The sequence below is a fragment of the Garra rufa genome, chromosome 13 (genome assembly GCF_049309525.1).
Source record: "Garra rufa chromosome 13, GarRuf1.0, whole genome shotgun sequence".
Lineage (NCBI taxonomy): Eukaryota > Metazoa > Chordata > Actinopteri > Cypriniformes > Cyprinidae > Garra > Garra rufa.
Window position 1 is genome coordinate 30,605,113 of NC_133373.1, and position 13,389 is coordinate 30,618,501.

General features: G+C 36.1%; 1 protein-coding gene across 3 annotated transcripts in view; it reads right to left on the minus strand.

Annotated features, from left to right (window-relative positions):
* The window catches only part of swt1 (SWT1 RNA endoribonuclease homolog), a 32,215-nt gene that overhangs the window by 10,817 nt on the left and 8,009 nt on the right, over nt 1–13,389 (minus strand). For 2 of the 3 annotated variants that reach the window (XM_073816660.1, XM_073816661.1), the window contains exons 10-18: nt 12,966–13,059; nt 12,541–12,698; nt 12,288–12,445; nt 11,988–12,126; nt 9,450–9,592; nt 9,225–9,376; nt 7,498–7,641; nt 2,202–2,268; nt 1,522–1,589 (exon numbers count right to left, since the gene is read on the minus strand). In XM_073816660.1, coding sequence (XP_073672761.1) covers nt 1,522–1,589; nt 2,202–2,268; nt 7,498–7,641; nt 9,225–9,376; nt 9,450–9,592; nt 11,988–12,126; nt 12,288–12,445; nt 12,541–12,698; nt 12,966–13,059 — 1,123 coding nt within the window. The remainder of the gene's footprint in view (nt 1–1,521; nt 1,590–2,201; nt 2,269–7,497; nt 7,642–9,224; nt 9,377–9,449; nt 9,593–11,987; nt 12,127–12,287; nt 12,446–12,540; nt 12,699–12,965; nt 13,060–13,389) is intronic. The other variant, XM_073816662.1, reaches the window with a different exon arrangement.

A 13,389-nucleotide genomic window follows, 5' to 3' on the forward strand; every position in this document is an offset into this window, starting at 1 on the left:
AAGCTACGCCATATCGAGCTTAATATCGAATGCGATATTGATCGCGATATGGCGTAGCTTGTCAGAGATTTACTACTAATCAAAGTACAGGCTTCATTGACTAAACGCGCCTCACAATATCGTTCGATATATTGTCCAGCCCTAATATATATATATTATACCCTTTTTCATAATGACTATGATTTTGAGATCCATCTTTTCATACTGAGGACAACTGAGTGACTCATATGTAACTATTATAGAAGTTTTAAACGCTTACTGATACTCCAGAAGGAAACACGATGCATTAGAGCTGGGGGGAAAAAACGTCATTATGAAAAAGGGTTCAACTACACAAAAATGCTGAAAAACCTAAGATTTTGTGGGACCTGAAGGATTTTTCTGAAGAACAGCAGACAGTTTAACTGGGGGGGACTCATGAACAACCATCACTAAACAAAAAAGCTGTGGATCATTCAGGTACCAACACAGTATTAAGAATCAAGTGTATGTAAACTTTTGAACAGGGTCATTTTTATAAATTCATCTATTATTTTCTCTTGTGGACTATATGCAAACATCTTTCATGTGAAATATCTTATTCAGGTCAGTACTAAATAAAAAAATAACATGCCTTATGTATGATCCCTCTTATTTTGATAGAAAAATTTACATTTTGCAGATTCTGCAAGGTGTATGTAAACTTTTGACCTCAATTATACACTGTATGATTCATTCTTTTAGCTGAGAGAATTTTTCTTTGATGTGCAATTAAAATTTTAAACTAGACATGCCAGAATGAAAATAATTTTTTGTTTTGTCTCTAATGTTCATCAAGACTGCATATATTTGATAAAACATAACAATTTTTTTTAAACGTTTAAAAAATCTCTGTTTTAATATATACTAAAATATAATTTATTCATGTGATGGCAAACTGAATTTTCAGCAGCCATTACTCCAGTCTTCAGTGTCACATGATTCTTCAGAAATCCTTCTAGTGTTTATTTTGTTGGTTCAAAATAACAAAATTTATTTGAAACAGATTTTTTTGTAACACTGTAAAAGTCTTTACTTACATTTTTGACCAATTTTAATGCATCCTTGCATCAAGTATTAATTTCTTAAAAAGATAAAAACTTACTGCCCCTAAACTTTTGAACAGATCCCCAAATTGGATTTTAATATCACACGTACAACAATGAAAAGGTTAAGATTCACTTTGCCATTCAGCCATGGCAGGCATTATGTCTTCAGAGGTTTGGGTAGGATTATGATGCAATAACGCTCTTAAAGCGGAAACTGGTCCTCTGAGACAGTAGATACCTGCTGAAACCTGCTGAAGCAAGCACTGACCTGAGAACGGTGTGCTGTGCTCAAGCTGAAATGCCTGAAAACTGCTGAAAGTGGGCGGCGTTGAAACGTTCAGAACATAACAAACTGTACTACGCACGTAGCCGGGTTAAGGAAAGCAATAAAAGCTGCGAGTATGACTTGCAGATAAGCTAATGAGTCTCATCTATCTCATGATTCTTAACTAACCGGTATTCCTGTTGAGACACGCAATCAAACAGGTCCCTGGCAGTGAAACGTGGCTCCATAGCAGCAATCTGAAAGCAGAAAGCACATCTGTTAACGTTAAGTACAAGTGGACAGCCCAACACACACGTACTGCACAATCACTCTCTTAGATGTATGTTGAATGTATTGTTGAAAAAAAAAAAGTTGGGGACAGTATGTTTATTTTTTTAGGAAAGAAATTTTTACTTTCATTTAGAAAGGACGCATTAACTTGAGCAAAAATCACAATAAAAGACACAAAAGATTTATGTTTTATATTTTAAAATAAATGCTGCTTCTGTAAACATTCTAAAATAGAATCACTGTTAAATATTAGAAATTACTTGAGCATTACTTAAATTATTAGCAAATCAGCATATAAGGATAATTTCTGAAGAATCAGTAAATCAATAAATAGCTTTTTAAATAGATTTTAAAAAAAAAACTTTAATTGTAATATTTCACAATATCATTGTTACATTTGACATTTCGATCTGATATTTTTTTGAATATTTTCAATAAAATTAGTGAGCATAAAAACATTTTTTAAAATCTTATTGACTTATCAAGTTCTTAACCTGTTGTTCAATACCATAAATCCATGGGTATGACTAGTCAAAAAGTAAAACAATTATCTTTAGTGTCCTTTTTTTTTTTCTTACCTCACTGGTCTGAATGAAAGAGAGAAGTGACTGTGCATCTTGAACACTGCTTTCCGCAGATAACAGCCTAAGAAACCAACAGATAAGGAAACCTTTATCAACCTTTAATCTTACTTTAATTTTATCTTTGATTAACTTCTACTTATATACATATTATAACCCTCCTGTGTATAATATTTGTGGTTATTGCCTGATATACCAATGACAATCCTGTGTGATTTTAAAATGCATCAGTGTACCAGAGCACCTTTACATGTTTAACATTAACCAGAAGTAAAGAGACAGCTTAAGATTACAATGAATAAATGTATCAGATGATTTAATGAATCTATCAGACAATCATTTGCAGGGTAGTGTTTTCTAGTGGTAAAAAATCAGAGCTGATCCTTGAACCATTACCGCTATCATTGCTATGCCCTCGAGTAAAGGTTGCTCCAGGGAGACTGACCCTGTGATAAGTGACCTGCAATTGTGTTTGGACCAGAAAATGTGTAAATTAGTAAATCACAGCATTTACTCATTAACAATCTGTGTGATTTTAGAAAAAAGGAAATTCGGGCACAAACACTCTAATTTTAGACAGTGTCTAAGAAACTTGGACATGTTGCTATCATGTTCAAACATGCCAACACTGAGACCTGTTTCTAACATCCTGTGTCTGCAGCACGTGAGCGAACAGTGGGAGCAGAATGGAATTTACTTTATAAAGCAGAATTTGCCCAATTTGGTATGAATAAATCATGAATAAATCAAAGTAGGTCAGTACACTTAAATCAAATGCGATATGGACTAGTTGCCTGTGAATATTAACCCACAAAATTACTATTTAAACAAGAATCCTGCATGTTCTGCACGTCTCTGTGTAAATGAATGGAGCAGATGCGCGGTTTTGTTTACTACACACACACACACACACACACACACACTATAGTGTTTCTGTGACGCTCTTGGTGTTTTTAACCTCTGCCACCTCAACATATGAATACATGAACACAAACATTAGATCTGTAATTGTTCTGAAAGTCACTTCATGAGCATTTTACTGTTTCTTTTGAGAAAAATTATCGTCATATCATAAACAGACATAGAGGTCTTTACAGCAACCCATCAAATTTAAAGTTTGTTTTAACTGGAGTTCAAGGTTTTATAGTTTTTACAAAATACCTATTGTCTGAAAGGTCTGAGTCTCAGGATTATTCTGTGATTGAAGTAATATAGAAATTTAGGCATTTGTGACAAAACAATACATCAAAAAAAAAAAAAAAAAAAATCAAAGGCATTAGGATGGCCCCCAGTGGTGTTTGTGGAACAAAAAATCTCACAGGAACCTAATTTTTTTTATATCAACTTTAAATTTGGAAACTTAGCTTATGCAGACATAAGACTTTAATTTGATAGCAATTTTGGATTCAAACATATTTTGTAAAATATTTATTTTAAATAAAATAAAAAAATGGTACAATGCATTTTCTTTACAGTAAATTTTAAAATTCAATAACTTTTTGAAACTTTTATATTTTTAAATTATTTCACTTCTGCAATAATCTGCAGATTGTCTTCTTAAAAAAAGGTCTATATTCCAAAGTATGGATAGTGCACTTTCACGTCTATGTTCAAAAATGGGGGGGGGGTGACATTTAAGGGTTATGGAATATTTACCATAAAAATTATTTACCATAAAAATGTAAATACACAACATTTTCTTCTGAAAATAAATAAAATAATAACAATAAATTAATTTTTAATAAAATCAATTAATTAGAGATGCTTTTGATTATTAAAGTTTAATGAAACCATTAAAAATGAAATCCAGAAAATTAATGGAAAACAGAATTTGGTTAAATTAAAACTGCATTTGAGAAAATTTTTTAGATTTCCATTAATAAGACATGTTTTTTAAATAAATATAATTATATATTAATCAAATATTATTTATATAAATAAATTTGCATATACTCCAGAATGTTATGAAGAGTGATCAGATGAATTGCATAGTCCTTCTTTGCCATGAAAATTAACTTAATCCGAAAAAACTTTCCATTGCATTTCATTGCTGTCATTAAAGGACCTCCTGAGATCATTTCAGTAATCATCTTGCTAACTCAGGTGAGAATGTTGACGAGCACAAGGCTGGAGATCATTATGTCAGGCTGACTGGGTTAGAATGGCAGACTTGACATGTTGAAAGGAGACTGATGCTTGAAATCATTGTTCTTCCATTGTTAACCATGGTGACCTGCAAAGAAACGCGTGCAGCCATCATTGCGTTGCATAAAAATGGCTTCACAGGCAAGGATATTGTGGCTACTAAGATTGCACCTAACTCAACAATTTATAGGATCATCAAGAACTTCAAGGAAAGAGGTTCAATTCTTGTTAAGAAGGCTTCAGGGCGCCCAAGAAAGTCCAGCAAGCGCCAGGATCGTCTCCTAAACAGGATTCAGCTGCGGGATCGGAGTGCCACCAGTGCAGAGCTTGCTCAGGAATGGCAGCAGGCAGGTGTGAACGCATCTGCACGCACAGTGAGGCCAAGACTTTTGGAAGATGGCCTGGTGTCAAGAAGGGCAGCAAAGAAGCTACTTCTCTCCAAAAAAACATCAGGGACAGATTGATCTCCTGCAAAAAGTATGGCGAACAGACTGCTGAGGACTGGGGCAAAGTCATATTCTCCGATGAAAAAGGCTTGTCCAGAGAAGAAAAGGTGAGCGCTACCATCAGTCCTGTGTCATGCCAACAGTAAAGCATCCTGAGACCATTCATGTATGGGGTTGCTTCACATCCAAGGGAGTGGGCTCCATTTTGCCCAAAAACACAGCCATGAATAAAGAATGGTACCAAAACACCCTCCAACAGCAACTTCTTCCAACAATCCAACAACAGTTTGGTGAAGAACAATGCATTTTCCAGCACGATGGAGCACCGTGCCATAAGGCAAAAGTGATAACTAAGTGGCTCGGGGACCAAAACATTGATATTTTGGGTCCATGGCCTGGAAACTCCCCAGATCTTAATCCCATTGAGAACTTGTGGTCAATCCTCAAGAGGCGGGTGGACAAACAAAAACCCACTAATTCTGACAAACTCCAAGAAGTGATTATGAAAGAATGGGTTGCTATCAGTCAGGATTTGGCCCAGAAGTTGATTGAGAGCATGCCCAGTCGAATTGCAGAGGTCCTGAAAAAGAAGGGCCAACACTGCAAATACTGACTCTTTGCATAAATGTCATGTAATTGTCGATAAAAGCCTTTGAAACGTATGAAGTGCTTATAATTATATTTCAGTACATCACAGAAACAACTGAAACAAAGATCTAAAAGCAGTTTAACTTTGTGAAAACTAATATTTGTGTCATTCTCAAAACTTTTGGCCACGACTGTGTGTGTATATATATATATATATATATATATACACATACACAAAGTCTAGAAAAATTAAAGCTGAAATTAAAATGGAAAAAAACGTAATTTGGAAAAAAAAAAAAAAAATTTGAGGAAAAAATTTACGGATTTCATAGGGCTCTATATATTTTATACTGCTTAATAAAATATTTACACATATTGTGTTGACACAGGTTCACGGTGCAATTTCATTGTAATTTCAGAGTGCAGCACGTAGTAAAAACAGGCTCAGTGCCAAAACTCTCCTTGCAGTGTTGCTTCTGTTATGCAGCGTTGTGCTGCCTCCGTGTGCAGTGTGAATACTGCAACCTGTTAACATGTCCTCCAAGATGAATATGTGCTGCTTACATACTACAGACTGGAGACTGCTGACGGAAAATACAATCACACAAACACATTATATTAAGATAGAGAAATGGAGAATAGATGAGAGAAATCAGAGGGGAGACTCTAAGACACAGACAGCAAGGACTCCAAAGGGAGAGAGAGGGGAGGAGGAGAGAAAGAAATGTAGAGCAATTCCAGGGGCAAGATGAAGCAGGGAGCAGAAAGAAATAGCTATTTCAGCAAGAAAGCCTGAATTATGTATGCTCTTCCTCATTCAGGGGCATAGGAGGACGGAAAAGAATAGCGCTGTGCATTTGTGTGCGTGTGTTAGCTCTGATGACTCATCTGTCTGCTTTCTGCACATAAAAATGAGTCTCGCTGTATCCATGGAGACAGAACCTAATCTCCCTTCAAACCATGTCATCCTGCTTTCTCAGAAACACTAAATTGAAAACAAGGGGAAACTTAAATGCACTACAATGAAATGCAGAAAAAACAACCTGGAGTATAGATGAACACTATGACATTAAGTAATGACCGTCACACATTGGGGTCATCTGCATTTTAATAAGTACACAGGGTTGATGGGATAAAGGTTACATCACTTTCAAACAGATGATCAATATAGTGGAAAGGCATATGGTTATGATTTGGACCTTATTAACTTTTCTTTTGCATCTTCCTTCGAACAATAGACCATATTCAGTCATAATTAAAGTCAAAGACTAGAATAATATGAACAAGTCAGTGTGCAAATCAATTTTTTTGCATCGGTGCATTAGTGTGGTGTCTTGTATGAGAACAAAGAAGCATATAATCAATTAGACAGACAACGCAGCACAAGTTTCACATGACAAATTATTCATTTGCACTGCTGAATCAAGTGTACACTTCTCTCTGTTGAACAAAAACCTCATGGTGTTGCACTGAAAACAAATGATTTATTGTGCAAAATAATAATTCACTTCATGACCTCATTAACTTCTCTGACAACCAGAACTAAGCTATCTGACAACCCCAAAATAAGATCTTCATACGTGCTACCTTACAAGAGTTTAGATTTATTAGAGATCTTATTTTTTATTATTGAATTATATATCTATCAAGAGGCTGTGAATGATAAAAGCAGGAAGTTTAGTATGCCAGTGAGGCATGCTATTACACTGCAGCATAAATAGCTGTCTCTGTGTAACTACAGCTATGACACGCTCCACGGTTTCTGCTCGGAAGATGCAGAGATCCTAATTTAGAGGAAAAATCGCCATGTCATAGTACAATCCGTCTGCCTACAGCTATAAGCTGCAGGAATGCTGAGCAACGGAAGTGAGTCACAGAGACACACTCATACGGGATTACGGGAGGGTTTGATGAGCTTACGATTATGAGGATAAAGACTGCTGGCCCCCCTCCACATGTGCGACACACACCTACCTCTGTCCTCTACATGCTCAGATGAACAAGGACACACACTGAGCATATTCTGTTTGGAGGCACATGATTGGAATGGTAATGGATGCTTCTAGGACTACAGTTTCATGTGCGTGTGTGTGTGGTTATTAGCATGTGTGTACCTCTGAAGAGACTCCAGTAGCTGTTTCAGTGCAGTGGAAAGCCTTTGCAGACAGGAGAGGGCTTCCTGAGGTGGGGGTGAGGTAGATCGCTGGCTGGGCTCAGTGGTTCCTGGAGTGTAGTGGAGCGCTGAGAACAAAGCCGAACTGAAGAGGGAGAAACAAACGGAAATAAACATTAAAACACATCAGCAAAACAACACTGTAATGCAGTGAACTGTTTATTTTGTTTGTTGTCGGTTAAGTCTCAGAAGATAGTGTAGATCAGTATTTCTTCAAGTAATATTTTATAGGGCTCTATGATTTCTGCGATGCGGAAAACAGTCATTAAATTTACTGTATATGTGGAATGTCATGGAACTTAACAAATTTTGTACGGGTAAATCAGAAATAGGTCAGTACACTTAAATCAAAATGCGACATGGACTAATGTCTCTTAATGTTAAGTCACAAAAATACTATTGAAATATGAATCCTGCATGTGAATGAATGGCGAATATGCAGAGTTTCGTGTACTATACACATACTAAAGCGTGCATGATGTGTGCAGTGTTTTCAGCCTCTGCTGCCTCAATATATGAGTACATGAACACATAAACAATATATCTCTAAAACTGCTCTGAGAGTCACTTTATGAGTATTTTACAGTTTCTTTTGAGAAAAACTGCCTTTGAGACTTCACAGCCTTCACAGCTACCTGTCAAAATAAAAGTTCGATTTAACTTGAAAAAACTGGGACAGAAATATATACGTTACATAATGTAATGATAGTACTACTACTAATAAAACAAATATTGCAAAAAATGTCATTTTTATTAAACTTTTAATAAATTGGTGTGAAAGTTTTATTATTTCAATTAATTAGAAATTCTTTTTGATTAATAAAATTTTATTAAACCATTAAAACTGAGTCTAGAAAAAACAGAATCCAGAAGAATTAAAAGGAAAAAAACTTAATTTGTAAAATAAATAAATAACACAGATTTCATAGGGCCCTAATTTTACCACAGAATGTCTATGAAACCTATACTGAATACAAAACACAAAACAAAGAATTTAATATTTTTGAAAGATTATATTTTTTGCAATATTGTGAAATATTATAATTTAAAATAACAGTTTTCTATTTTAATATATTTTTAAAAATTTAGTTTATTCCTGTGTATATTGAGAAATAAATACACTGAAAAAAACTGAATTTGTATTAAAAATAATAATAATAATAAATAAAATAAAGAAAACAGATTTTACAGGACCCTCATTTTAGCATAGAATGTCTATGAAACCTGCACTGAATACAAAAAACAAAATAAAAGAAAACAAAGAATTTAATCATTTTTAAGGATGTCATAAAAATACAGTAAGAGCAGTAATACTGTGAAATAGTATTATAATTTAAAATAACAGTTTACTATTTTAATATATTTTTTTAAATGCAGTTTATTCCTGTGATTTTCAGTAGACATTAATCTAGTCTTCACTGTCACACGATCCATCTAAAAATCATTCTAATATGCTTTGGTGAGTGAGAAACATCTTATTTTTATTCATGTTGAAAACAGTTGTGCTGCTTTATATTTTTGATGAATAGAAAGTTCAAAAGTTTGTAAATTTCAAATTTGTAAAAATTACAAATATTTAGTATTTTGTAAAACTGACAACTTTGATCCATTTAAAGCATCCATGATAAATACATTTCTAATTTTAAAGTGAAAAATTGACCCTCTCACCTAATCTGACACATGTTGCTCCAGATGCTCTCAAATAATGCCCAAACTTCCTGATGGGATGACCGAGGAGGTGGAGTTACATCCTCCTCGATCTCTGCCATGAGAGAGTCCTCATGATCAGTGTCATCACCCTCTACTGGAGCTTTCGGAGACTGTCACACACACACAATTCATGAGTAATTAGAATGAAACAATTATCCACTGTTGTGTCATATTGAGACTGACCTGTAGTCTTTGCTGTAGCATTTGAAGGGTAGAGAGAGCTTGAGCTACATGACCGTTATACTGAGATCTCCCAGCCAGTGCTGACAGCAGCTCTGCAGCCAATCTCACAGCTCTGAGAACAGATCTGTGCTCTACTGACCGGTCTACAGACAGACACAACACAACATAATACAACTGACATTAGATACAGATAGATAGATAGATAGATAACACATGGCTATCTGCAATACAGTTCAGACACATTTCTACTGTGTCACAATATATTCCGTCCATTCCTATAACTGGGTGTGTTTATGATCTTTTTAATCATCTCCTCTATTTCTGGATTCAGGTGACCCTGATAGCCTGTGGTCACTGTTGAATAATGGAAGGGAGGAGAGGAGCTTAAAAAAGACAGAAGCGGAGAGAATACAAATGCATTCACAGCTCTAAGTGGGAGAGAGACCCATTTATAAGGGGTCATCGCCTCTTGGACACATGCCACTAAAACCCACTAGCACAAAAAACACACAAAATGAGTGAAGGACACTCCCTCGACTCCATTAAGTGCAGTAAATCACATTTAGGCGAGAACAGGAGGGCTGTGGTATTTTTCCACCCCTCTACTCCTGCACAAACTCCCTTCCTCCCCTCTGTCGGGCCCAGGCTCATGGCCAAAGGCAGCAAAGAAGAAAGGCACAGTCATACTCCTGCTGCAGTGATTGGCAGAATGAGGTCAAACTCATAACTCCACACGCGACGTTAGAACAGAGTGTGTATGAGTGTGGATCAAAACCGCAAACTCAGATACACACACACAAATACACACACACGCACCAATTATACTGTTTTCAGTTTGGAACGTTTAAAGGAATAGTTAACTAAAAAATTTATTCTGTCATCATTTAATCAATAGTACTTTTTTCCCCATACTATCAAAGTCACTGGGGACTAGCAACCGTTTGGCTACCTACATTATTAAAAATATCTTTTTTGTAATCAGGTTTGGAATAACTTGAGGGTGAGTAAATGATGACAGAATTTTCATTTTTGGATGAACTATTCCCTAAATGACATAATGAGCAACTGAAGGACAAAAAAGCAGCCAGTAGGGGGAGCTGGTAAAGCAGCATGCATTTTTGTCCTTTCTTATATGGGACCCTGGACCATAAAACCAGTCTTAAAGGTGCCGTAGAATGCATTGAAACAATATTTTAAATTGTTCTCTGATATCTACATAGAAGGTATATGGCATAGGAAAGGGCAAAAAAAATCTCCAGAAATGGTTTTACAGGTCCATTTACAACCCTAGGATTTGTCCCTAGAATTAAATGCTCTGTTATCACCTTATTTGGAAGGTTCAGGAATAATAATGCTCTGATTGGCTGTTTCACAGAGCGGCTCATTTCAGTAGCTCGCACATGGAGGAAAATATATATTTAATCACAGAGCCCAAGCCGCTATAAATATGCGGGTCACTGAAACTGCCACTTTGAATGCACGATTACTTTACTTTCACTTTCGAGATTTGCAATTGCACATGCTCTGTGTAACTTTATACTACAGCGGCAGTATATACCACATATTTTACAAGTGCTTGTTAGTGATGCTCAGGATCTGTAAATCATTCGCCATCGTCCGCGCAGTCATCTCTCTTTACTCCGTTTATGTGGTAGGTGAAATCTTATGTACTGGTTACTGCTAGCAAGAAGCTAACCATGTCGCTTTAGTGGCTTGCCTTATTTTATTAGAACGCCTTATTCCTTGCCTTTCTGAGTACAGACACCAACCCATCCCTGCACTTAACATCTTCTGCACAACCTGGAACATAACATTTATGCCTGTGGTCTGCCATTTTCGCTATTGTCCTCGCTTTGTTTTGTTTTTTTCACAATTGCCTACCCACAGAATTTCTGATGATTCGGCTATGCAAATGTTGGGGGTGTGACTATTAATGATCCCGAGACTATAACGTCATAGTCTGTGTTATGTTAGCCTATTTTTCTGTGGTCTTTTGCCAACACCAGATTTAAATAAGAAGGAGAAAACAAAGGTGTTTGAGACTCATGGTATGTCATGTCCATGTACAGAACTGTTATTATTCAACTATGCCAAGGTAAATACATTTTTCCATTCTATGGCACCTTTAAGTCACACAGGTATATTTGTAGCAATAGCTAAAAATGCATTGTATGGGTCAAAATGACAAATTTTTCTTTCATGCCAAAAATCATTAGGATATTAAGTAAAGATCAGAAGATGTTCCATGAAGATATTTTGTCAATTTCCTACCATAAATATATCAAAACTGTATTTTTGATTAGCAACATGCACTGCTAAGAACTTTTGTTTGGACAAACTTTAAAGGCTAACTATACATCATACAAACTATACATCAATGCAAAGCTTTAATCTCAAAAACCTGATCCTTATGACTGGTTTTGTGGTCCAGGGTCACATATAATTAAAGTACAAAAATAAAATTCTAATTTAGAGCAGAATAAAATTTGAATTTATCATAGTAAGAGGTATCAGACTGGAGTAGTGAGACATACACACCTGAACAGAGACAGTCACTCAGCATCTCCACACAGCTGAGCAGGCTCCTCTTAATAATGCTTCCGAACACTGCAATCCAGTGCTTTTTGAAACACCTGAGCAACCCCTCCAGATTCCATGGAGGCTTCACATACACTATCTGCATATACAAACAGATAGAATGGGACTAAAGCAAATCTGAACCCTGAATCACACTTGAGATGTGACTAACGCATGTAGATGAATGAAGAGCTTTTAATATAAACTTCATAAAAAATTAATAGATGAATAAATCAATGTGTGCATAGAGCACAGTGGTACCTCAGTCCACAGCTCTCCATAAGCCGCTTTCATCTCTTCCTCCAGGACTTCAGACAGCGCCCCCTGGAGGCAGGACTCCAGCAAAGACACACACTCGCTCAACTGTCGTTCCTCTGCTGCATCACTGTGTTTATTCTTTTGTGATTTTTCCTTCTCTGCTTTGTTTGCACAAGGATCAACAAAAAGGCTTTACATTTACATTCAAGAAAGCGCTACTACTGAAGCAAAAACTGTGACACTGATAACAGCTGACCTTTCTCTATGGGTCCGGCTGGGGGTGGAACACATTGTTGAGCATTTATGTAGTTTAGAATTGTACATCTCGTTCCCTGCACCTCTTCTACCAAATCTGCCTTACTTAAGGCCTTCACCCCACTAAGCAAAGCCTTGCTGCACAAGTTCTTATCATCGCTACAAAAAGAAACCAGAGAGAGAGAAGACATTTGAGCAGGAGGAAGTCATGTCCTCTACCTTCAATATGGACATTCTTCAGCGTGACACTAATGGCTGAAATACAATCATTAAATCAGATCATCTTCATTCATAAAGCAAACACATGGCCACCTTGCATTTCATTAGCTATGTCAAATGACAAGACAGATCAAACAAATGGGAATGCCCTTAATGTCCTGCAGACATGCCTAGAGGTGAAACAGAGGTATGGCACTTTGTACTCACGTGCAAAGAACTAGAGCTCCCTCTGGGTACAGAGCCTGGTACTGCAGACAGCACTCCAGCACTCGGTCATCATTATTCACAACACTAAACCCACCTAAAGGGGAAAAAATGCCAGGAGACAAAGGCTGAACTCATATAAACCAAAGTACCAAAATCATATAAACCAAAGTATTCATGGATGCTTTTAGAGCTAATATTGACCAAAGTCCCCTGTACTTTGGAAGAGCTTGAGTTCCAGCATTTTTAATGTAGGTGACTATATGACAAAGTGGTTTTTGGTATCACAATGTAATATGATAATGTAATATTTAACACTACTTTGGAATCGCATGTTTCACCTTATAATTTAATATTTAATTATTTTATAATAATTAAATTAGAGCATGCAAACATTGCATGTTAGTGTACATTTTTTATATATATT